General features: G+C 41.4%; 1 protein-coding gene across 1 annotated transcript in view; it reads right to left on the reverse strand.

Moving 5' to 3' along the window:
- The window catches only part of LOC106599258 (A-type potassium channel modulatory protein DPP6), a 129,943-nt gene extending 107,515 nt beyond the window's left edge, over positions 1 to 22,428 (reverse strand). The window contains exon 1 of the mRNA XM_014190396.3: positions 21,633 to 22,428. Within this exon, the coding sequence (XP_014045871.2) occupies positions 21,633 to 21,827 (195 nt within the window). The 5' untranslated portion in view covers positions 21,828 to 22,428. The remainder of the gene's footprint in view (positions 1 to 21,632) is intronic.
- Positions 22,429 to 23,492: the final 1,064 nt, after the last annotated feature.

Consider the following 23,492-nt stretch of genomic DNA (forward strand, 5'->3'; position numbering starts at 1 on the left):
TTTTATCATACCCGTGGTATACGGTCTGATATACCATGGCTGTCAACATTCAGGGCTCGAAGCAATTTATAACACTCTATGAAACAGTTGGGTTGATAGCAAACAGTTATCTATGCGTGTGTGTCTTGTGTGGGTGTGAATAAAAAGAGTAGTCCCTATCTTGTGGGTGCATCTGTCTCCAGACGTCTAGTAAATTGAGATCCACATGGTGAGCTTGATGGCTTTGGTAAGAGAGGAGGGTTTATCACAGGACCTATCAAGAACTGTATCTAAACAAACATTTTACTCTCCTCCCAGCCAGTAGCCATCCTGGTGGAGCTTGAGCAGCCTGAAGGAAGACATTCTGAATTAACATTTGGTCATCCAAGTTAGGAGCGTAAATATTCAATAGGCTCCAAGACTCTGAATGCATGCCCCTGCAACAAAACAAACCTGCCCGAGGGATCAGATATGGTGTTGCTGATACAAAATGGGATGTGTCTACTTATCAAAATGTCAGTTCCTTTTGCTTTAGAGAAAAAAGAGGATACAAAAACTTGTCCTGCCCGTTCCCTCTTTAATTTCTTGTGTTCACTGACAGTAAGATGTGTTTCTTGTAAGAACACAATGTCAGCCTAATTTCTTAAGGTATGTATAGACCCTTTTCCTCTTAACCGGCCTGTTAAGGCATTTTACATTGAATGTGACATATTTTTGTGGGTTGGGCATTTTGTGGGCATGATTTGGGTTTCAAATATATAACTGAATGGTAATCACTCATATGTAAACAATCAGGTAACGTTTCAACGTAAGCTTGAAGTGACCTATGTGTCTCTTAGGAAGGAAATGGCATTTAACATGGAAAAAACCCATAAAGACCTCCCAACCTGATTGTCGGACTAAAACCACAATCCCAACAATCAAACACAAGAACACTTGTAGAGATACGTTGTTACTCGCTTTCCATCTTACTCTTACTAGCTAAACTTTGGCATAAACTAAAACCAAAGCCTACAAGCTCTCTATGTAGAAAACAAATGCTGTGAATAGACATTTATGGCTGAAAGATTTACTCTCAACAACAAGGGCTGCTTGAGTCTCTTTTCAGGAGAAGAGGAGAAACATAAATGAGGGAAAAAGCAATGGGCCTAGGCCTGCTAATTTGCTTTGCCCAGTGGATATTGTCAAAACCTAAATATATACTCCTGTAAATATAATAGAACTCACCATGGGAAAAATAATTGTTTGTTGAAAATGTCTCAATCACCTGTACCGACCGAATCGCGGGGTAAACAGATCCAAATTCCAAATTCAGCAGTTCAGTCCCAGGACAGCACAAACAAAAGAAATGCAATAAGCTGCGTCAAATCCCATGGATAGACCTTCGTGAATCAAACGCTCAGTTCTTTGAGAAAAGTGAACACTTCTCCGGGTGTGTCAAAGAGATGGCTTCGGCCATTGTTCTGAACTTTCATCCTCGCAGGGTGAATGAGGTAGCCAGGTGATGTTCTCCTTTGGGGCTTTGGTGGCTGGCTTGAACTGCTTACGACATCAGGCGAGATCTGCGCTCATATCCGGGATAAGGCTGACCCTCATGCCATCGATGGTGATATCCCATTTAGCTCTTGCAAGTCGCAGTATCTTCTCCCTGTCCTGGAAACGGAGGAACCTGATCAGGACGGCCCGTGGGGGCTCATCTGGGTTTTGGTGTTAAGGTTCTGTGGGTGCATTCGATTCCCAGCTGCTTGGTGAAGTTGGTTATGCCCAGGTCATCAGTGATCCACTCAGTGAAAAAACAGATCTCGGCCCTTTTGCTGTCCTCCTTCAATCCTACCACACGGATGTTGCTACATTTAAAAAATATATATTTAACCTTTATTTAACCAGGTAGGCTAGTTGAGAACAAGTTCTCATTTACAACTGCGACCTGGCCAAGATAAAGCAAAGCAGTTTGACACATACAACAACACAGAGTTACATATGGAATAAAAAAAAAACACAATCAATAATACAGTAGAAAAAGTCTATATAATGTGTGTGTAAATGAGGTAAGATAAGGGAGGTAAGGCAATAAATAGGCCATGGTGACGAAGTAATTACAATATAGCAATTAAACACTGGAGTGATAGATGTGCAGAAGATGAATGTGCAGGTAGAGATACTGGGGTACATCTGCTCTGGTTCAGGTCCACCTTGTTTTTGAGATAGGCATTGTCCTTCTGCAGCTGTTTGTTCACCTGCTCATGTCGGGTGACGGTATCTTCAACGGTGCTAATGCATGCCACAGTCGTTCTCAAAAGGCGATCATTCAGGGAGGATTTCAGGCCGTCAATGGAAGAATGAAGTTCAGCTGATTTTCTTATTGCTTTGTGCACATGTGCATTGTCATGCTGAAACAGGAAAGGGCCTTCCACAAACTGTTGCCACAAAGTTGGAAGCACAGAATTGTCTAGAATGTCATTGTATGCTGTAGCGTTAAGATTTCCCTTCACTGGAACTAAGGGGCCTAGTTCTCTGCTGACGTTGCTTCTAGAGGCAGTTTGGAACTCGGTAGTGCGTGTTGCAAACGAGGACAGACGATTTTTACACTCTACGCTCTTCAGCATTTGGCGGTCCCGTTATGTGAGCTTGTGTGGCCTACCACTTCATGGCTGAGCCGTTGTTGCTCCTAGACGTTTTCACTTCACGTTACAGTTGACCGGGGCAGCTCTAGCAGAGCAGAAATTTGACGAGCTGACTTGTTGGAAAGTTGGCTTCCTATGACGGTGCCACATTTTGCATTTATTAGAGATCCCCATTAGCTGTTGCCAAGGCAGCAGCTACTCTTTTGGGGTCCAAACACATTAAGGCACTAACATTACATATAAACAAAAGATAAAACAGTACATAATATTGTCAAACCCTGATCTGTTTCACCTGTTCCTGTGATTGTCTCCACCCCCTCCAGGTGTCGCTTTACCACAGTGTATTTATCCCTGTGTTTCCTGTCTCTCTGTGCCAGTTCATCTTGTATATTTAGTCAAGTCAACCAGCGTGTTTTTCCCGTACTCCTTTTTGCTATTTCTCCTTTTTCTAGTCCTCCCGCTTTTGACCCTTGCCTGTTTCTGGACTCTGTACCCGCCTGCCAGACCATTCTGCCTGCCTTGGCCACGAGCCTGTCTGCCACTCTGTACCTCCTGGACTCTGATCTGGTTTTGACCTTTTTGCCTGTCCACGACCATTCTCTTGCCTACCACTTTGGATGATTAAATATTGAAAGACTCCAACCTTCTGCCTCCTATGTCTGCATCTGGGTCTCGCCTTGTGCCTTGATACATATAACATTACTACACTACTACTCAGTTAAAAGACAATGAGCTCTTCAGTAAGGCCATTCTACTGCCAATGTTTGATGTTGAGATTGCATGGATTTGTGCTCAATTTTATACACCTGTCAGCAACGGGTGTGGCTGAAATAGCCAAATCCACTAATTTGAAGGGATGTCCACAAACTTTTGGATAAAACGTGTAGACTGGATGTACAGTACCAGTCAAGTTAGGACACACCTACTCATTCAAGGATTTTCTTTCTTTATACTATTTTATATTTGAGATTATTCAAAGTAGCCACCCTTTCCCTTGATGACAGCTTTGCACACTCTTGGCATTCTCTCAACCAGCTTCATGAAGAAGTCACCTGGATTCATTTCAATTAACAGGTGTGCCTTCTTAAAAGTTAATTTGTGAAATGTATTTCCTTCTTAATGCATCTGAGTCAATCAATGATGAAACTGGCTCTCATGAGGACCGCCACAGGAAAGGAAGACCCAGAGTTACCTCTGCTGCAGAGGATAAGTTCATTAGAGTTAACTGCACCTCAGATTGCAGCCCAAATAAATGCTTCACAGAGTTCAAGTAACAGACAGATCTCAACATCAACTGTTCAGAGGAGACTGCGTGAATCAAGCCTTCATGGTCAAATTGCTGCAAAGAAACCACTACTAAAGGACACCAATAAGAAGAAGAGACTTGATTGGGCCAAGAAACATGAGCAATGGACATTAGACCGGTGGAAATCTGTCCTTTGGTCTGATGAGTCCAAATTTGAGACTTTTGGTTCCAACTGCCGTGTCTTTGTGAGACGCAGAGTAGATAAACAGATGATCTCCACATGAGTGGTTCCCACCGGATGGAGGAGGAGGTGTGATGGTGTGGGGGTGCTTTGCTGGTGACACTGTCTGAGATTTATTTTGACTTTAAGGCACAAGTAACCAGCATGGCTACCACAGCATTCTGTAGCGATACCCCATTCCATCTGGTTTGCGCTTAGTGGGACTATAATTCGTTTTTCAACAGGACAATGACTCAAAACACACTTACAGGCAGTGTAAGGGTTATTTGACCAAGGTGAGTGATGAAGTGCTGCATCAGATGACCTGGCCTCCACAATCACCCGATCTCAACCCAAATGAGATGGTTTGGAATGAGTTGGACCGCAGAGTGAAGGAAAAGCAGCCAACAAGTGCTCAGCATATGTGGGAACTCCTTCAAGACTGCTGGAAAAGCATTCCTCATGAAGCTGGTTAAGAGATTGCCAAGAGCGTGCAAAGTTGTCATCAAGGCAAACGGTGGCTACTTTGAAGAATCACAAATATTAAATATATTTTGATTTTTTTATACTTTTATGGTTACTACATGAGTCCAAATGTGTTATTTCATAGTTTTGATGTCTTCACTATTATTCTACAATGTAGAAAATAGTAAAAAAAAGAAAAAGGTGTGTCCAAACTTTTGACTGGTACTGTATACAGTTGAAGTCGGAAGTTTACATACACTTACGTTGGACACATTAAAACTCATTTTTCAACCACTCCACAAACTATAGTTTTGGCAAGTCGGTTAGGACATCTACTTTGTGCATGACACAAGTCATTTTTACAACAATTGTTTACAGACAGATTATTTCACTTATAATTCACTGTATCACAATTCCAGTGGGTCAGAAGTTTACATACACTAAGTTGACTGTGCCTTTAAACAGCTTGGAAAATTCCAGAAAATGATGTCATGGCTTTAGAAGCTTCTGATGGGCTAATTGACATCATTTGAGTCAATTGGAGGTGTACCTGTGGATGTATTTCAAGGCTTACCTTCAAACTCAGAGCCTTTTGCTTGACATCATGGGAAAATCAAAAGAAATCAGACAAGACATCAGAAAAAGAATTGTAGATGTCCACAAGTCTGGTTCATCCTTGGGAGCAATTTCCAAATGCCTGAAGGTACCACGTTTATCTGTAGAAACAATAGTACGCAAGTATAAACACCATGCAGCCATCATACCGCTCAGGAAGGAGACACGTTCTGTCTCCTAGAGATGAACGTACTTTGGTGCGAAAAGTGCAAATCAATCCCAGAACAACAGCAAAGGACCTTGTGAAGATGCTGGAGGAAACAGGTACAAAAGTATCTATATCCACAGTAAAACGAGTCCTATATCGACATAACCTGAAAGGCCGGTCAGCAACGAAAAGCCACTGCTAAAAACCGCCATAAAAAAGCCTGACTACATTTTGCAACTGCACACGGGGACAAAGACTGTACTTTTCTGATGAAACAAAAATAGAACGATTTGTCCATAATGACCATCGTTATGTTTGGAGGAAAAAGGGGGAGGCTTGCAAGCTGGAGAACACCATCCCAACACAGGGGTGACTGGTGCACTTCACAAAATAGATGGCATCATGAGAAATGAAAATTATGTGAATATATTGAAGCAACATCTCAAGACATCAGTCAGGAAGTTAAAGCTTCTTCGCAAATGGGTCTTCCAAATGGACAATGACCCCAAGCATACTAAAAGGCAATGCTACCAAATACTAATTGAGTGTATGTACACTTCTGACCCACTGGGAATGTGATGAAAGAAATAAAAGCTGAAATAAATCATTCTCTAAGACAGGGAATTTTCCCTCTGATTAAATGTCAGGAATTGTGAAAAACTGAGTTTAAATGTATTCGGCTAAGGTGTATGTAAACTTCCGACTTCAACTGTATATGGGATAAACACCGACATTCCGTACATTATCTTGGAAATAATGGACGATGCAGCAGAACCAGGTGGAGCAGAGTCCCTTTAAAGAGTTAATTTTTCTAACGTAATGTACAGAACGGAGGCGTTTATACCACTTTTGCCACAGTTGCCAGAAAAAACAATACTAAAGCACACATTAACCAGTAGAAATAAATTGATATTTTAATTTTTAAAAACAAATTAATACTTTCTCCTCTTTTGTTTGTTAGAGACACAACCCAGTCGTTCATTCGATTAGTTCAATATTTGGTGGTGACCCAGTCGTTCGTTCGTTATGTTCCGTTGCCATGCTCGCTGGTAACGTTGTTATCCCTCGCTTGCTAGCTAACCAGCTACAGTAGCTACGGCTAACACAGTCACAACCTCTGCAGCCAGAATAACAGCAAAGTAGCTGTTTTCCATTGACATTAATTTAGTAACATCCATAACAATGAGCTGATAATGCCTGATTTTGCGTGGCATAGCTAGAAAAGTTTGCCTTCTCGTCAGGACAGTCCACACTGGTCATTACGAGATCGCATTTCATATCAAACACTAGCCTAGAAGCTAGCTAAATAGTTTGTTGCTAGCAAAGCTGCCAATATGACAACCGAATTCAAAAATACCAGTTGCTGAAAACAGCTGGTCAAACTTGATACATGTGGGAGGATTTGACAGTATAGCACCACTTGCCTCATGACTGCAACAGTAGGGACCAGAGAAATTCATGTTCATCACTCACCACGTTGGGTCATGAGATGCGCCAAAAGATATATGTCACTGCAAAAACAAATAAATGTTAGCATTTACAATATATCCTATTTTGGTTTGTGTGGTTGTTGGTTTAGCTTTCTGTAACTTTGTATGGTCTGCATGTGTAGGCCAGTGCAGGCTCCTCAGAGTAGGAAGAGGTAAACTATACTAAATATATTTACGTCACCAAATAATTCATTAAAACACACTGTTTTACAATGAAGGTCTACAGTAGCCTCAGCAGCACTCTGTAGGATAGCACCATTGTGTAGCCTCATGGTTCTCAGCCCCCTTCCATAGACTTACACAGTAATTATGACAACTTCCAGAGGACGTCTTCCAACCTATCAGAGCTCTTGACATGTTGTCCACCCAATCAAAGGATCAGAGAATGAATCTAGTACTGAAAGCATAAGCTACAGCTAGCTAGCGCTGCAGTGCGTAAAAGGTGGTGAGTAGTTGACTCAAAGAGAAAGACAATAGTTGAACAGTTTTGAACAAATTCATTTCTTCCAAAATTAAAGAGAAGACAGAGAGAGAGAGAGAAAGAGAGAGAGAGAGCTATATTTCGTAATATATATATATTTTTCACTTTCACTTATTTAGCTAGCATCAAATGCAGCTAACTAGTCAAGACTACTCAAACACCTGGCTCAAACAGAGAGGAAGGGGAAGGAAGGGGAGAGGGCTGGCTATGGCTATCCAACACTGGAACTCTTCCAAGTCAAGGTAAGCTTTTGGTTTTATTCATTTATTGCCACCGGGGCCCACCGGTGTAACTGCTATTCTGCTTGCTGCTGACTGTACACTGTAGTTCATGATTGTACTGGGTTTACCTACGTGTCAGTTCTAGTAGCTATGTTGACTTTGACCTGACAACGATGTAGGTTGTGTGGCTGTGTGTAGTAGTCATGATATGAAGGTTTGGCCTGGTCACAGACAGCTGATGTGTTGTGCACTGAAGTCCACAAGCGAAGGGAAAAGGTGAGAGGAAGAGAGCTCGTAGATAGATGCGAGAAGGAATTATATATACAACAAGCTGTTTGTATGTCGCTGCTATGAAAGTGAACTATGTACGTGTGTGATCAGGGGTGTATTCATTGCGCCAATTCTGTTGAAAAACATTTCTTAAATTTGATATTGGCAGAGTCTGCACAGGGCTGACTGTTCAATGCGCCATATATTGAGAATTATTTTTGTTGCGTCATAATTGCAAGGTGTCCCGATATCTTTTCCACCTGTCTCGTTCTCTGGTTTTAATGTCCATTCTAGAATGCCCTTCTAGCCAACCAGAAACGAGTATTCAACAATGCTGTGGTATATATATATATATAAGATTGGAGTGACTGGCCGATACATTATATACACAGTATATATATGGACTCCAATGTACCGGCCAATCAATCACTTCAATCATAATTCGATCCTTCAGATGCCAACAGACTAACCCATCTTTCCCAGTACACTACCATTTTACTATTTTCTTTTGCAATACATCCTTCTATTTTACTGTCTTACGAGGGTCTTGAACCTCTCTATTTGTACCATTTCTACAGAGATTGCCTAAAAAAGAAATACCTTACTTCAGACTATAATCATATTTCCAGTTGATTGAGCATGGTTTTTCAGATCTCCTAATAGTAGTGTTTGTAGGTCCATCTGAACACAGATATTATGACTTAACAACCACTCCTGGACCTGACTCCAAAAGCGAGCGACCGAAGCGCAGTACCAAAGGAGATGATCTATTGATTCTGTTTCCTCGTGGCACAGGGCTGACTGTTCAATGCGCCATACATTGAGCATTATTTTTGTAGCTAGAATTTGATATAATAGTTTAAATTGAAAAGAACGTAAGCATCTATATTGATGCATCTATTGTTGTTTTGTATATCAGTTTATAAACCCGATGTCATGGTATTGGGACAACAAAAATGTTCCCAACTATCTTGAATTGTACGTGGCGTAGTTATCAAACCTCACGACCTAAGTGAAACTGATACAGTTTACGATTTATACTAGTCATTTTAAGCCATGCATGGTTTTTCTTGGAGGCAGACAACCCAATTCATTCCTTTCTATTTTGAGCAATTGCCTCTTCCATTTTTTTGGCAGAGCTGTGATGAGTTGGTTATACTTTTATATTGAGCATACATCTCCATACACCTTTGTTAATTGCTTGTGTGACATCATTTTACAGTCCTTATTTACAATATCATTCATAAACATGATACCTTCCTTATACATTTTCTCCAAGAAAATGGGTCTTTCCCCAATCAGTACATTGCCATATCAGTACTAAGCCATATTATTTACTGTAATATTTGTTCTGCCTCTTTTGGAGGATGAAATTGGAATTGTAACCAACTCTGTATCGCTTCATTTAAAAAGGAGGATACTTTAAACAGGGATCCATTGTCAATACCCCGGAAATGATTGGTTTTAATCTGTATAATGGCAAAAAGACCCCTTTTGAACATTGGATATGCCTCTCTTAGTTGCCTGCTGGAAAACCAGTTTGGATTTAGATATAATTTTGGTATAACGGAGGCTTTAAGAGAGAGGCCTTAATATTAAATAGTAACCCCCCCAAACTCATGTTTATTATATAAATATGCTCATTTGAATCTGACAATTAATCTGGATGGTTGTACAGTCGTCTCAAATAAAACTGTGAAGGACCTCGGCGTTACTCTGGACCCTGATCTCTCTTTTGAAGAACATATCAAGACTGTTTCAAGGACAGCTTTTTTCCATCTACGTAACATTGCAAAAATCAGAAACTTTCTGTCCAAAAATGACGCAGAAAAATTAATCCATGCTTTTGTTACTTCTAGGCTGGACTACTGCAATGCTCTACTTTCCGGCTACCCGGATAAAGCACTAAACAAACTTCAGTTAGTGTTAAATACGGCTGCTAGAATCCTGACTAGAACCAAAAAATGTGATCATATTACTCCAGTGCTAGCCTCCCTACACTGGCTTCCTGTTAAGGCAAGGGCTGATTTCAAGGTTTTACTGCTAACCTACAAAGCATTACATGGGCTTGCTCCTACCTATCTTTCCGATTTGGTCCTGCCGTACATACCTACACGTACGCTACGGTCACAAGACGCAGGCCTCCTAATTGTCCCTAGAATTTCTAAGCAAACAGCTGGAGGTAGGGCTTTCTCCTATAGAGCTCCATTTTTATGGAATGGTCTGCCTACCAATGTGAGAGACGCAGACTCAGTCTCAACCTTTAAGTCTTTACTGAAGACATCTCTTCAGTAGGTCCCATGATTAAGTATAGTCTGGCCCAGGAGTGTGAAGGTGAACGGAAAGGCTGGAGCAACGAACCGCCCATGCTGTCTCTGCCTTGCCGGTTCTCCTCTTTCCACTGGGATTCTCTGCCTCTAACCCTTTTACAGGGGCTGAGTCACTGGCTTACTGGTGTTCTTCCATGCCGTCCATGGGAGGGGTGTGTCACTTGAGTGGGTTGAGTCACTGACGTGGTCTTCCTGTCTGGGTTGGCGCCCCCCCTTGGGTTGTGGGCTATACTCGGCCTTGTCTTAGGACGGTAAGTTGGTGGTTGGAGACATCCCTCTAGTGGTGTGGGGGCTGTGCTTTGGCAAAGTGGGTGGGGTTATATCCTGCCTGTTTGGCCCTGTCCGGGGGTATCATCGGATGGGGCCACAGTGTCTTCTGATCCCTCCTGTCTCAGCCTCCAGTATTTATGCTGCAGTAGTTTATGTGTCGGGGGGCTAGGGTCAGTCTGTTACATCTGGAGTATTTCTCTTGTCTTATCCGGTGTCCTGTGTGTATTTAAATATGCTCTCTCTAATTCTCTCTTTCTCTCTTTCTGTCTTTCTCTCGGAGGACCTGAGCCCTAGGACCATGCCTCAGGACTACCTGGTATGATGACTCCTTGCTGTCCCCAGTCCACCTGGCCGTGCTGCTGCTCCAAGTTCAACTGTTCTGCCTGCGGCTATGGAACCCTGACCTATTCACCAGACGTGCTTGTTGCACCCTCGACAACTACTATGATTATTATTATTTGACCATGCTGGTCATTTATGAACATTTTAACATCTTGTCCATGTTCTGTTATAATATCCACCCTGCACAGCCAGAAGAGGACTGGCCACCCCACATAGCCTGGTTCCTCTCTAGGTTTCTTCCTAGGTTTTTGGCCTTTCTAGGGAGTTTTTCCTAGGGAGTTTTTCCTAGCCACTGTGCTTCTTTCACATGCATTGCTTGCTGTTTGGGGTTTTAGGCTGGGTTTCTGTACAGCACTTTGAGATATCAGCTGATGTACGAAGGGCTATATAAATACATTTGATTTGATTTGATTTAACTTTATCTGGTTTGCCATTCCAAATAAATTGAGGAAAAAAAGTATTGCATGACTTGAAATAGGATTCTCCTGGAGTCGGTAGAGCCATGAATACTGTACATATGTAAACTGCGATATCACTAGAGAATTAATCAAGGTAATATTCCCATAGATGGACAGGTGTTTCCCTCTCCACGGTTTCAAGAGCCTATCTATTTTGCTAAGTTTTCTATCAAAGTTAATAGTTTCAAGATCGCTTAACTTTTCTAGGACCTGTACACCAAGCACATCAACTTCACCATCCACCCATTTAATCGGGAGACCACATGGCAATTTAAAGTTTGTATCTTTTAGAGACTCAATCCATAAATATAGTACACTTATCATAGTTGGGTTTTAGTCTAGAGAAACTGGAGAAATTATCCAGGTCCTCAACAAGGCCCTTCAAGGTTGAAGATTGAGGACTCGAGAAAAACTTTAATCATCGACATACATTGATTGATACCTTTGTCTCTAATCCATAGAATGTTGCCCCTTAATGTTATCATTAGAACTGAGATTTTCACAGCTAGCAGTTCAATGGCCATAATAAATACTGTAAGTAGATAGGGCAACCTTGTTTTACGCCTCTTGTTCTCAGAGAAGTAACAGTTAGTTATTTATTATTTTACATAAAGGATTGTTGACTTTTACCCATCTTATGAGAGATTCTCCAAAGTTGAAAAAATCCAGGCACTTATAAACAGATTCTAGACGTACTGTATCGAAGACTTTCTCAAAATCTGCTATAAAGACTACCTGGTACTTGCATGCTCATAGATAAAAACAATTCTAGTAATTGTCTAATGTTGTCTCCAATATATTTTCATTTCATTAAAAATCCTGTCTGATCGTGAAGAATGTCTGGTAGGACCTTTTTAATTTGATGAGCAATACATTTTGCCAATATTTTTGCGTCGCAACATTGAAGGGTGAGGGGCCTCAAACAATTTTAAGCGACAGGGTCTTTGTACTGTCCCCTGGCTTCTGCTTCTTTTTGTGTGCCTGACAATTACCATGAATTCAAATGGATAAGGCCAAATGGATAATGGGTGAGAAAACAAATAAATTAAATCCATTTTGAATTCAGGCTGTAATACAACAAAATGTGGAATAAGTTAAGGGGTATGAGAAGGCACAAGTAATTAAAACACGATAGTAATGGATCTTTCAGTAGTTCATCATTTTTTTTATATATCTTTATTGAAACGCCATTGAAGCCAGGGGTTTTACCCATCTGAAAGGAATCAATTGCCAACCATAGTTCGTCCTGTGTAATTAGGCCTTCACAATATTTTTTTTTGTGTCGCAGATAGTTTAACATTATTTTTTGGGAGAAGGATATCACAAAACTCATCGTCAAGTGAGGTTGGAGGAACTTGACAAGAGAACATTTGTTGAAGATATTTTACTTCCTCATTCAAAATCTCCTTTGGTGAGATAAGGATTTCTCCACCATTCGTAATATTTTATGTTTAATATTTTTGGTCACATTTCTATATGGAAGGTTTAGGAATAACTTTGTTTGCTGTTTTCCATCCAATCTGCTAAATTTTTTTGGAATGGTGTCAAATACATCAAACACATTTGTTCCGTTCCGGACATTATTGTGAGCTATTCTCCCCTGTGCTATTGATGTACTTAAAACTGTGTTGCAGTCCCTTACCATTATAATAGAGTTATTTGTATCTTGGAGACTAATTTGATTATTATACCGTAAATATTATCAAAGAAGTTTGGATTACATTATTCAGTCCATATAGATTTATGTGCCACATCTGCTTATCATCAAGTAGTATATTCAATGCATTCCATCTTGGATTGGATTTTTCCCAGGCCACTTCATCAGAATATATTGAATGACTTTCCTGTAAACAACGAATATGGTAATCATTCTCCTTTTGCCATGTAGAAACTGATCTTCTTTTCAGCCAAACCATTGATATTATAGCTAGCTATACTCAACTCACCAATTACTAGGATGGATTATATTTAGAGATATCCATACGTACCAGTTCCACCAGAATAAATGCCTGTCCGTTATCCACGTAGCTGTACCACGATAGATGCCCTGGTAAACATACTGTAGCTCCAACTGACTCTAAGTAGACCTCCAATTTCCTTCCTGCAAAAACCTCCCCCATCCCAGGTAGGGTTGTCGTCCCTGTGACTGGCAGACCACCCCTGAACACATGGATCCTTGGGCCCTTAAGAAGTTGGGACCCATCCTTTAAAAAGAGCCCAAAGTGCCACTTACAGTTGAAGTCGGAAGTTTACATACACCTTAGACAAATACATTTAAACTCAGTTTTTCACAATTCCTGACATTTAATCCTGGTAAAAATTCCCTGTTTTAGGTCAGTTAGGATCACCACTTTATTTTAAGAATGTGAAATGTCAGAATAATAGTAGAGAGAATGATTTATTTCAGCTTTTATTTCTTTCATCACATTCCCAGTGGGTCAGAAGTTTACGTACACTCAATTAGTATTTGGTAGCATTGCCTTTAAATTGTTTAACTTGGGTCAAACGTTTTGGGTAGCCTTCCACAAGCTTCATTATGGCCAAACAGTTCCATTTTTGTTTCATCAGACAAGAGGACATTTCTCCAAAAAGTATGATCTTTGTCCCCATGTGCAGTTGAAAACCGTAGTCTGGCTTTTTTATGGCGGTTTTGAAGCAGTGGCTTCTTCCTTGCTGAGCGGCCTTTCAGGTTATGTCAATATAGGACTCATTTTACTGTAGAAATATATACTTTTGTACCTGTTTCCTCCAGCATCTTCACAAGATCCTTTGCTGTTGTTCTGAGATTGATTATCACTTTTCACACCAAAGTACATTCGTTTCTAGGAGACAGAGCGCGTCTCCTTTCTGAGCGGTATGATGACTGCGTGGTCCCATGGTGTTTATACTTGCGTACTATTGTTTGTACAGATGAAAGTGGTACCTTCAGGCGTTTGGAAATTGCTCCCAAGGATGAACCAGACTTGTGGAGGTCTACAATTTTGTTTCTGGGGTCTTGGCTGACTTCTTTTGATTTTCCCATGTTGTCATGCAAAGATACACTGAGTTTGAAGGTAGGCCTTGAAATAAATCCACAGGTACACCTCCAATTGACTCAAATTATGTCAATTAGCCTATCAGAAGCTTCTAAGGCCATGACATCATTTTCTGGAATTTTCCAAGCTGTTTCAAGGCACAGTTTACTTGTGCTTGTGGCACAGTTAACTTACACAGTGTATGTAAACTTCTGACCCACTGGAATTGTGATACAGTGAATTATAAGTGAAATAATCTGTCTATAAACAATTGTTGGAAAAATGACTTGTGTCATGCACAAAGTAGATGTCCTAACCGACTTTCCAAAACTATAGTTTGTTAACAATACATTTGTGGAGTGGTTGAAAGACGAGTTTTAATGACTCCAACCTAAGTGTATGTAAACTTCCGACGTCAACTGTAGAAGACAAAACCAGGTTAGCAGCCATAAGCATTTATAACCCAGTCGTCTCGGTTGTACTATTTATAAATATTACATTTTATCCACATACATTCATTCATTCATTCCCACAATTGACAAATACTATGCGTAATAATGTAGGCACTTTCTATGAAGGATTGTTACTACTCTCGCATTATTCAGCCTCTTAATGACAGCTTGTTTTATTTGAAATGGGGCCTGTTTGAATAGACTAAAATGAACAGCTTTGTATGCGTATAAAAAAACATGGTATTCTACGTCCATCCTGGTGCCGCAGTGGATTAATTCCATGGATAGAAAACACAAGATCATAGCTTCAAATCTCACTGATGCCATGACACAATAAAAAATAAAGGTGTTTACATGATTAGTGCCTAAGGAAATGAATTTCCATATGTCCTATCTGTGTTTGGAGCTCAAAAACGTTACCCCAAAATAAGCTAGCAGTGTTATTAAAAATCGTATTGAAACATTCAGTGAAAGTTTTAATGATTCTCAAAAAAGAAAAACTCAAAATAACCTAGAATTTCTGTTCTCAGAGTGTTAATAAAAACCTTCCAGGAACACATTCAAGGAACCAGAGTAAAACATTCTTAAACCTTCCCTCCCTCCCCTGCAACCTAAAAAATAAACATTCTCAGAACAGGCAAAATGTAAACTTCTGTTCTCAGAACATTTGAAAAAGGTTCAGTTTTACCAGTCAGGAAACGTATAGCTTCATTCCCATAACCAATGTGAAACCAAAAACATACGTTCCCACAACTTTCAAGGAGCCAAATGTGATAGCTGGGAGGTAGGCAGCACTAGCTTTGTCACGATAATGAAACATATTTCGGACAATGACATAGGTGTTGGCAAGACAGCACAGACAGATCTGGGATAAGGCAGCGCAACTGTGCTACAGTAGGGCCATGTTGATGTGCTATTGACAGACAAGAATGTAGAGGGGCGTGGCGGGGGATGATAGATGGCACAGTGCGGCAGACAGACCTCGGGGGGGGGGGGGCACGGCAGAGCAGAGGGGATGCAAGGCCTGTTGAGAGGCCCCTGGGGGCGGGGCAGCAGGTTCAGGAAACAGGTCGATAGATACCCAGTGACAGAAAGGGCGTCCACGTCAACAGACAGAGCACTTAGGAGAGGTGAAAAGGATCATATTCATACGCTGCCTCCAGATAATACATAATAGGCCCAGTTTCGAGCTTTCATCTAAACCTGTTTGTTTAGGAGAAGCAATCCAACTGCCACTGTAGGCAGATGCATCATGTCAGTCGCCATGGTTTGAGCGAGTGGCGTGTCGTTGGTAGGGGCATCATGTGTATGCTGCGCCATCTCCAGATGGCAATCGAATGGCACCCAGGAAGCAAGAGTGAGTGAGGAGAGATTATGCCTCACCCTCTTCATCTTTGAAACCATGGCAACACAGAGTAGGAGGTCCTAGCTGAGGAGGCTGTGGTGTGGTGAGGAGAAGATGGCCTCGGTGGCCGCATAGACATAAAATGATATTAGCATAAAAGAGAATTAGTCATTCTATTTCTATGGGTGGCAGGCTGCTAAGTATACTCTGTTCTTTACAACAGGGAGAATGGGCATGGCCTGGATGGATGGATATGCCAGAGACATACTGTATAAAGATGGCTCTGGGCTACACAAACCATCCACTATCTGACTCATTGTCTGCTATCAGACTAGCATCTACATGTAAGTGGCAGAGCATCCCGAACAGCAGTAAAGCATGTGGAAAGACTAATGATGCAGCCATATCCCGGGGATATAATAGCAGGATATTGTTAATTGCATTGCCACGGCTATTAATATGGACTATGGGAGGAAAGAGAATATTTGCTATCACTGTTCTTTTTTCCTCCATCTGACTGCTCTTAGTAAGCTATGTGTCAGCTCTCCATGACCCAGACTCAAGCCACTCCGAGAAAAGCATTATTTGACAAATGCCATCCTTTTAAGAGAATCTCACAACTATTTGTTTTTTCTTCCAAACTTTGTCCCCCCCAAAAACTGGAGTGATGCCTGGGATTTAGGCCAAGCTTGACTCAGGGCTAACTGCACAAATCTAGAGTGTGTGCTTATAGTAGTTAGTATCCAGACCGGACAGGCAGGAGTGGGTCCAGAGCAGAACAGACTAGCAGGAGTTTATTCTATTCTTGGACTAGCAGACAGATGAAGCTAGATGAGGCTTCCCTTGTCTACCAACCAGAGTAACAGTACCCATCTCAATGAAACATCTCCCACTTCAATCATGCCCTTTGAACTCCCATGCCAAATCAGTACCAGACAAAGTGAGTACATGACATGATAACAGAATAATGTACTTACTAGGAAAGGTGCTTAATGTTTGATCAGATTTCACTGGCTATTCTTTTGATCAAATAAAATCATGTGTATGATATTGTTCGAAATTGAATCTCTATGAGTCATTCTTATGTAATGTTTTGGGAAAAACAGCAGAGTTGAGATGAGCTTTGTTTTGGGATAAATAACTTGCAATATTTATCTGAAATGTTGTACACTGAGAAATAAGCAAAAAAAAAACAATAACCAAACATGTTAGTCCCTGGAGACAATCTTTGTAGCCAACTACCCATGCTGTTTCACACCTAATCTTACCCAGCAGGCTCCCCAGAGGGAGAGTATGATACTTCTTTCTTCTCTGTTTCAGGACACACTTGAGTGGTTATCGTCATCGCCCAAGGGAGAAGAAGTCTTTTGATAATTGGTTGAAAATAAAACTGCTGTGCTATATAAAAACCAGGTTTTACATTTCCACATTATGTTCAGCTTTCAATTGAAATGTGAAGAATACAAGGTGATAAACTTCCTAAGGCTATTGCTGAATAGCAAAGCGGATCAGGTCACACTTGCAGGAAATTATCCCTTGAGTCTATTGTGATGAATTGCCCATTATAGTTCAGCAGGGATGTAAATGTTTCAGTAATAGTAATTACAGACCTAATTGCCACATGTCATTTGTGAGCTTTAATGAATTCTGTAGAAAAGCGGCAGAAATTTGTCTCATTGAATGTTAGCTTTATTGTCAGTAAAAAAAGAAAGTGTATAAACATTCACACAACAATTCACATTTCACACCACTCCCCAGTGCCCCACAGCAATGAAAATCCAAGCTTACTGATGTCCTAGCTAGCCTGTAAAGCTAATTCAATCCAATGAAAATACAAGGAACTCAAAGGTAAGTAAACATGTATGAATCAATCTCCCACTCAGTCATTAGATACCAAGTTCTCCTGCACAGCGCACACTCATGTGTCACCTTTCCTTGTCAGGGGATGGAGGGACTTAACAATAGGATGTGCTTGAGTTCTCCTCTGTTGGCTGGCTGGGCACCCCGGGAAAGTCAATATGGCTACTGCTCACAAAGGGAGCCTGCCCCACAGGTTACTATCCTTTAAATGTCACTCTATTTTAGGCTGCAGCAACCATGCGAGGATTAATGACAGTCACTTTATTGTATTTCAGCCCCGGCTGCCATTAGCAGTAGAGGGTAATGAGAAAGAGAAAGAAGTCTGGCTGATATCCCCTCAGGTGACTCTATAATACCATAGTACTGTGCCACATAATCCTGTTAACATATATAGGCTACATGGTGAGCATGCGATAACTAGCTGGCAAGTGTCTTCATTGACATTTTGAACCTCTCCCTGATCCAGTCTGTAATATCTACATGTTTCAAGCAAACCACCATAGTCCCTGTGCCCAAGAATGCAAACCACCCCAACAGATCCACAGATGATACAATCTCTATCACACTCCACACTTCCCTTTCCCACCTGGACAAAAGTAACACGTACGTTAGAATGCTGTTCATTGACTACAGCTTAGCGTTCAACACCATACTACCATCACTAAGCTAAGGACCCTGGTACTGAACATCTCTCTCTGCAACAACATGCACGATTCCAACACCATCATTAAGTTTGCCAACGACACGACAGTGGTAGACCTGATCACCGACAACGATGGGACAGCCTATTGGGAGGTGGTCAGAGACCTGGCAGTGCGGTGCCAGGACAACAACCTCTCCCTCAATGTGGGTAAGACAAAGGGGCTTATTGTGGACTACAGGAATCGGAGGGCTGAACACACCCCCATTCACATCGACAGTGCTGTAGTGGAGCGGGCATCCGACCGCAAGGCGCTACAGAGGGTAGTGCGTACAGCCCAGTATATCACTGGGGCTAAACTCCTTGCCATCCAGGACCTCAGAGGCTGTATCAGAGGAAGGCCCCAAAAATTGTCCGAGACCACCCAAGGCATAGACTATTCTCTCTGCTACCACACGGCAAGCGATACTGGAGCGTCTAGTCTGGGACCAAAAGGCTTCTTAACAGCTTCTACCCCAAAGCCATAAGACTGCTGAACAGTTAATCAAATGGTTACCCGGACTATTTACATAAACCTCCTTTATTATTTATTAATAATTTTTTTAAATGCACTCACACACACACAACACACACACACACATGCATATTGATGACACACAAATCTAATTCCCACTGAGTTCAAGAAAACAAAATGTCACCCCAGAAACTGTGAAACTCCTCAACTTATGAGGCAAATGGTAATTTCATGCTCCACTACTGCCTGGGGGATATCAGGACTGAAGGTGTGCTGAAGGTGATACAGGAAACATAGCCATCTGTTTTTGAAAGTATTGGAAATAACCCTAGAGAACCAAAAACGAATAATACACCACCATGTTAAATCATGAAATTGAAAGATGCTAATATTGGAATAACATATACAATATATATGGTCATTGCGGTAGGAAATTGGGGAACATGACACACTATGACAGTGTAGTTGTGTTGTGCTGTGTGGTGTTGTGCTGTGTTGAGCGCGACAGAACAGTTTCAGTGACAGAGAAAATGTCTGTCGTTCCTCCCTTTATCGCCTGATTGTCATCACAACAAACATCAATAATGCAGCCGGGACATCCTCACATTGACAGGCTCTATACAGCCTTGTTGCTGTCGCTATCTCTACCGAGAGAAAATATATGAGAGATAACACTCAAAAGTCATCAATGTAAGGGAATTTCGTATTTTTTTTTACCTAAATCCAATGACATGGTGACATTTGTTGTTGTTTTCACGTTGAATTTATGTTAGTTGACAACTCAACTAAATTTCAATCAAAACTAGACACGTCTGTGCCGAGTGTTTTTTTTTTTGTTACAGCAATACAGAGCATAAAATGTTCAAAAACGACCGTGACGATGAAGAACTAAATATTTGAATTTATAATAGGAGGCCAATTCTTCAAGGAATCCCGGGCCGCCTAAAGTGACTCTTCCAGCTAAGTTGCTGTAGAGTAGGTGAAGCTCTAGCCAGTATTATGAAAGGAATGTAGGCTTTGGCCCATGCCCAATGACAACAGTTTATTATCAATACAAATATTTAGTTCATCATCGTCACCGTCGTTTTTGAACACATTAACAAATTGTCACATCCGCCGAATACAACCTTACCGTGAAATGCTTACTTGCAAGTCCTTACCAACAATGCAGTTCACGAAACAGAGTTAAGAACATATTTACTAAATAAACTAAAGTAAAAAATAAAATAAAAAGTAACACAATAAAATAACAATAACAGGCTATATACAAGGGGTACCGCTACCGAGTCAATGTGCGGGGGTACAGGTTAGTCGAGGTAATTTGTACATGTAGGTAGGGGTGAAGTCACTATGCATAGATAATAAACAGCGAGTATGTCAGTGTTGCCTAAGATATAGACTATACTTAAGCAATAATACATGAGAGGCCGTGTGTTAAGACATTTTTATCATGGCTGTGATGTGGTTATAGCCACGAGGCGAAGCCGTGGTATAATGTTCACTGTCATTCCACAACTCCGCACAGTTTGAGTTTAGGGATTCGAGCAACACTAGTTTCAAAAGGACAAACTAAAACAAACCGTATGAGGGGGCGACAGGTAGCGTAGTGTTGCGTGGTTAGATCGTTGGCCAATAACCGAAAGGTTGCTGGATCGAATCCCCGAGCTGACAAGGTAAAAATCTGTCATTCTACCCCTGAACAAGGCAGTTATCCACTGTTCCCCGGAAGTCCGTCATTGTAAATAAGAATGTGTTCTTAACTGACTTGCCTAGTTAAATAAAAAAATGTTTTTTTAATGAGCATAGGTGTACTACATAATGCCTTAATAACAAAAGCAGGTAATGCCTCCATGGCCAATTTCAGCACCATGGACAGGGCCATAGAAAGTAACAGTGGCGTGAGCCTCGCCGCAAAAGTGCCATTGAAGAATAATTATGATTCAAATGTAAAACCAGAATACATCAGGCGTAGACCTATGCCTAATTATCTTCGACATGGGCTACAGAACACATTCATCTGTTGGACCTCCACATTTAAACATTAAAGTCCTCGCAAAACGAGAACCCGTGAAAGCTTGCCGACTTCGATGAGATAATTAGATTGCAAAAGAGGGACAAATCCCTGACGTTATTACATCAGGTTTTAATTTGCATCTGACCCACAAATCAAAAGTTAGTTTCAAGCTGTCAACCAATAGACCAGGGAGCTGTGAAGCCGTATTCAAATGCTGTCACATACAACTTTAACCAGTTACAGTGGGCAAGTACCACAACGCAGAGAGCGACGGCCTATTCAGACACTACACAAGGCCAACCATCCAGATACAATAAGTTTCTTCAATAGAAACCACGCCTCGACTGAGGGAGCCTCTGACGTTCTGAAATCATACTGCAATTCATAGCCTGCTGATCTGAAAATCACGGGGGTAGCACACCCTGTTTCAGTTGCAAAACCATTTAGGCAAGAGTGTACCAATAACATAATTGCAGCAGCATGATAGTGTACACTCAAATGATGGGGCGAAAAATATAAAGCAGACAGGAGCTATGCAATCAGTTGAAGTTGTCAACAATTAATCAGGTGATGCTGTCAATTATAAAATCAATACACCAATAGTTTGAAGTAGAGGTTTAGAACAAGGTCTTACATGCTCGTCCTCGCTCGCATTTTTCTTTCGGTAGGGAACATGGGCTCTGCCGTCGGCGACGGGCTGAGAGGTCTTCCCTGTGTTGTTCTCCTCATCCGCGACCTGTCCGCCGAGTAGGTGGCTGGCCTCAGGTGGGTGCGGGAAAGAGTTATTCGTATTAATCTTACCGGTGAATCTCTGATACAGCGAAGCCATAAGTCCAGTCCAGACAAAACCACTACAGCATGTCAAAGCAATAGACAGCTCTCGTCTTTGGGGACTTGCTTGTATGTGTAGACTACTGCTTCTTTTCTGTGCGCTTCGGAGAGAGCCGATGGAGGATGGTCAATGTCTCCCTCTGGAATAAAGCGGGGATTGTTCAAAGACAACAGGTGAATAATCCCGATAAAATAACGTGTTAAAACTGAAAACCTTTTCCTGTTTTGATTAGAAAACAGATAGGCCTATAGGCTAAACAGCGAGTCCTCTGATCGATTAGCTGTTGGCTTTGTCCTAAAGGAGCGGTGAGCAAGGCTACATTAGGTGTCAATAGTTGGTGTCTGTATTCAGAGCACGTTGGTTCCCCTCTTCGGTTTGTTGATGCGTCCTCACAGCGACATAGCAGCCCGTCCCTATGGGTATCCTATCTGATTTTAAATACAGACTCAGAAATTGTACCCAATCAAAATAACTAAATAGGCTGATAGCCTCAACAGCTCTTTGGTGGCTAGACAGACCTAGTGAAGGTGTGAAGTGTGTACAGCCTATGTGTGAAAGACGTAACCCGTGGCGCGTCCGTGGACGCATTCTGCATGAGAAGTGAGGTAAGGCTGTGCACAACGTATCTCAAAAACACACTGCAGACTATAGCCTACTGCATATAATACACATTCATGGAGGGGCAGAGCAGATTTAATTTAATCCAATATTGCATTAAAGTTTGTTTTTTTTAATTGTCCGGTCTCAAAAAAGTGTTAAAACAAGCAGTCATGTAATTATTCTGGTCGTTATTCTGGTCGTTCCAGTCCCAGTTAGTCCAGGACGGAGCTCGAGTGCCTCTCTGCGGCTCAATGAGAAAAGACACTTGGATTCAGAAGAATGATGACGACTGTTTTATGACAGTTTTAATTTACCGACACCCCTTACTAGATTGTCTTTTCTTCAAGTCGTCTGAGCTTCTTTTCCATATCTGTATCTAGAAGACCTTGGCAGCCAACCTCTAACACAAATTCAACACATTCCTCTTGAATCGAGATACAAAAAGCATTTATTCATCCTTTGAACCTTATGTCCCCTGGGAATGCACTGTGCAGGATTTCAGCTCCATGCATGGACAGCACCATAAACCACGTTTCCATCCACAGTTTTTATGCGAGTAAAACCGTACAGTAGGATAGATATATACTGTATATATACACTATATATACAAAAGTATGTGGACACCCCTTCAAATTAGTGGATTTGGCTATTCCAGCCGCACCCTTCGCTGACAGGTGTATAAAATCATCTGTCCTCGGTTTCAACACTCACTATCGAGTTCCAAACTGCCTCTGGAAGCAACCTCTGCACAAGAACCCAGCGAGCCAGGCCTAATCGCCAATATCAGTGTCCGACCTCACTAATGCTCTTGTGTCTGAATGGAAGGAAGTCCCTGCAGCTATGTTCTAACATCTAGTGGAAAGCCTTCCCAGAAGAGTGGAGGCTGTTAATAGTGGCAAAGGGGGGGACCAACTCTATATTAATACCAATGATTCTGGAAGGAGATGTTCAACGAGCAGGTGTCCACATACTTTTGGTCATGTTGTGTACATATTAGAGGCTGGTGGGAGGAGCTAAAGGGGGACGGGCCCTTGTAATCACTTAAGTGGAACGGAGTCAAAC

Source organism: Salmo salar, chromosome 03 (genome assembly GCF_965601325.2).
Source record: "Salmo salar chromosome 03, fSalSal1, whole genome shotgun sequence".
In the NCBI taxonomy this organism is placed as follows: Eukaryota; Metazoa; Chordata; class Actinopteri; order Salmoniformes; family Salmonidae; genus Salmo; species Salmo salar.